General features: G+C 42.3%; 1 protein-coding gene across 1 annotated transcript; it reads right to left on the bottom strand.

Moving 5' to 3' along the window:
• Window positions 1-1,101: 1,101 nt before the first annotated feature.
• Window positions 1,102-2,757, bottom strand: LOC131313517 (uncharacterized). Its single transcript, XM_058341860.1, has 3 exons — window positions 2,299-2,757; window positions 1,819-2,179; window positions 1,102-1,672 (listed from the first exon to the last, which is right to left on the bottom strand). Exons 1-3 carry the CDS (start codon window positions 2,720-2,722, stop codon window positions 1,264-1,266), a joined length of 1,194 nt encoding a protein of 397 aa, XP_058197843.1. The 5' UTR covers window positions 2,723-2,757; the 3' UTR covers window positions 1,102-1,263.
• Between the last annotated feature and the right edge of the window lie 319 nt (window positions 2,758-3,076).

Below are 3,076 nucleotides of genomic sequence, written 5' to 3'. Positions count from 1 at the left end.
AATAATTTAAGGGTCATCGTGGCGGTGTCAAATTTTTAAGATAAAATCCCAACGTTGCGTAACTCATACAGCGTGTCAGGTTCCTATTCAAACCACGTGACAAAACTGCTACTTTTTTTTTTTTTTTCTTTTTAAAGAAAAGGTAGGATTTTACATATACCCTATATATAATATAAGGTACGGATGATGACCTGAGAGCAGTAGCTTTGGGAAAAAAAAGAGAAGAAAAGGAAGCGGCACTTTTTCCACAGACGAAAGAAGAACAGAGGCTGCGATCCGAAGAAGGGGCTACTGCACTTTTGCCATCAGTAAAATTCTTTGTTCCGATATTGTTTAATTTCTTTCGAGCTCTTTTTACTTTTAAGTTATTTGAAGCTCTGTTTAATTACTCGCACTGAGATAACTAGTTTTAATATCTGTTTTTTATAAAAGTTGTTCATTGAGTTCTTGTTTAATTTAGATCTTTTATTTATTTTTTATCTCGCGTATTAAAAAGCATGATTAATTATAGGGTTTCTTTCCTTTTATTTTTAATAATGAGTGAGTAGTTTTTCTGAGGTTTGGTCGCTGGGTAAAGGTGCGCCGCGACCCAATTAGGATTCGTCTCGCAATTTTTCGCACATTAATTTAATTAAATAATTTAGTTGGTGAAAACTATGTCCGTTGGACGAATCCGAGGCATTGTCAGGGCTCATGTGAGCGGAAACAGGGGACCAAAACCTGTTCGCCGCTGTGTACAGGACCGGCAACCTTAGGATTCGCATCCTTCGGAGTTTCCAATTCTCCCTAAATTTAATCATTTTTTTTAGAACCGTGAAAAACGAGCGGATTCTGATTGGGTAGCGAGCCCTGGATTCCCAACGACCGTGCCTCATTTTAACCGTTTGAGCAAGTTATCTGTTAGTATTTTTTTTAATTAATCAACTAAAAGACAATAGGTGGCTACTTAAGAGCTATTTTAATACTACACACTTCGCAGTCCTTAGTAGATTCGACTCCGGTCTTACCAGATATTGTGCTGCATCGGTTTCCACCCTACGCTTGGGGCAACCCATTAATTTAGGATTAGGAATCGGTCAAGCATTTTTGGCGCCGTTGTCGGAGACGGTAACGTGTGTTAAGAATTCGGGTAAATACAACTCGAGACAATGGCCGGACATCCATTACATTAGATTCCGCCTTTATTTGAATACAAGAAAACATGAAAGCTTTTCATACAATTCTTTTATTCCCATGCAAAAGTAATCTCAGAGCGAGATTTATTTATCTCCTGCAAACAACTCCTCGGCCATCCATCCCAGTACTAGCGCAGTCCAAACTCCCATACTCAAAACCCTCCGAAGAATTGAGCCCACCAGTGAATTTAGCCACGGCGCAATCCGACGAAAACAGAGTGGAACTACCAAATTCCTTGGCACCACCAACAACAGGCATCAGTACCCCCATCTTAATCTTGCTCACGTAGTTACTGCGGTAAGTCTGGCCCAAAACGCCGTCGACACCGCCGCTCAACGAGTAAAACTTGAAGCCCAAGTTCAAATGAGCAAAGCAATCTTCTTTGGTGATTCCGTAGTTATGGATCATGGAATCTTCTTCAGTGATTGGGACCACTGTCGCTTTGATTTTTAAGTTTCCTTCCACTTCAATCACCACACCATTAACGTCACGAGACCTGCATGCAAAATTAAGCATGAGAATTGGCAAGTCGATCGTTCTCAATTGATTAATATGCAATTTTAAAATTGCATATTACTATCACATGGTCGATAAATAAATAATAGCAGTTTGGAACTTGAAAAGTACTCCAACAATGTATACCTGGTGAAGGAGATGCCCGGTGCGGTGCTTGGCCGCCACTCGGCGCCTTCGGTAGCCGGAAGGAAGATGGGTTCTCCGTCGAAAGTCAATGCGAGTCTATCAATTGAATCATCCCAAGTTGAAGTCTTCTGTGCACCGACAAAGAGTTGGTGATTGTCGAAAAGAATTCCCAGTGACTGGACCCAAGTGAAGTCCCTCTTCATGTTATCGTTTCGCCTTCCGATGAAATGAGCGTTGATATGAAGATTGGAATCGGAAACAATGCAAAAGTCTTGGTCCTTTTTGCCGTGGAAGTAGAAGGTCATTCCATCACCACCAACGAACCTTGGGTCTTGACAAAGTCCTCCCGGCTTATTGCAAGCTATATATACGTGAGCAATTTAATTGACAATTAACACAAAAGAAAATGAAAGAAAATGAAAATGAAAACGAAAGGTCGATGTTTTTCTAATGACGCGTATTGGGGAACAAAAGACTTACGACAAATAGCTTTACACGTGTTACAATCAGCCTCACAATTCCAAGGACAAGCAGCAGGGCAAGTATACGTGCCCCAGCATAATTCTGTTTTGCAATGGCAGGTGCCTTGCGAAGGAGGTGGCGGTGGTGGTGAACGATTATGCTGATGCCTTGGTGGTGGAGGTGGACGATAATGCTGATGCCTTGGTGGTGGAGGTGGTGGCGGAGGTGGGGGAGGTGGGGGTGGGGGTGGAGGTGGGGGAGGTGGTGGATGATGACGCTGATGCTTTGGTGGAGGTGTCGGATGATGATACATTGGTGGTGGTGGATGGTGATACGTTGGTGGTGGTGGATTATAATGACCACTGCCGCCGCCGGCTGCCACAACCACAACAAGGAGGAGGATGCCCACAGACAGGCGCACCATAGCTGTTGCTCCTACCATTAATTGTATGGTGCAAATCGTTATATCAGAATGTGATTGTTTGCATTATGGCTCCATAGGAACCCTCCTTTTATAGATGGTTTTTTTTCGAGATGTGCATGCACTTAAACATGCCAAGTTGGCCAGGCCTATACATTACATTCCCTTATTTCCAAGAGAGATAAAGTCTTCCATTGGGATCACATTAATTATTGGCTTATATCCAAAAGTCAACCGCTTACTATTTATATATATTCTCAAATGAGGGAGTCCTTATTTTAGTTAAAATGCAGACCTCTTCATTTCTCCCATTTTCCGATCGAATTTCGATGATCCGAGCCGCTCAATGTGTTCAAAACGTGATTTTAAGGGTAC

This window comes from Rhododendron vialii, chromosome 13a (assembly GCF_030253575.1).
Source record: "Rhododendron vialii isolate Sample 1 chromosome 13a, ASM3025357v1".
Lineage (NCBI taxonomy): Eukaryota > Viridiplantae > Streptophyta > Magnoliopsida > Ericales > Ericaceae > Rhododendron > Rhododendron vialii.
The sequence above is the reverse complement of the archived record's forward strand: the minus strand, read 5'-3'. Positions and strand labels throughout refer to the sequence as shown.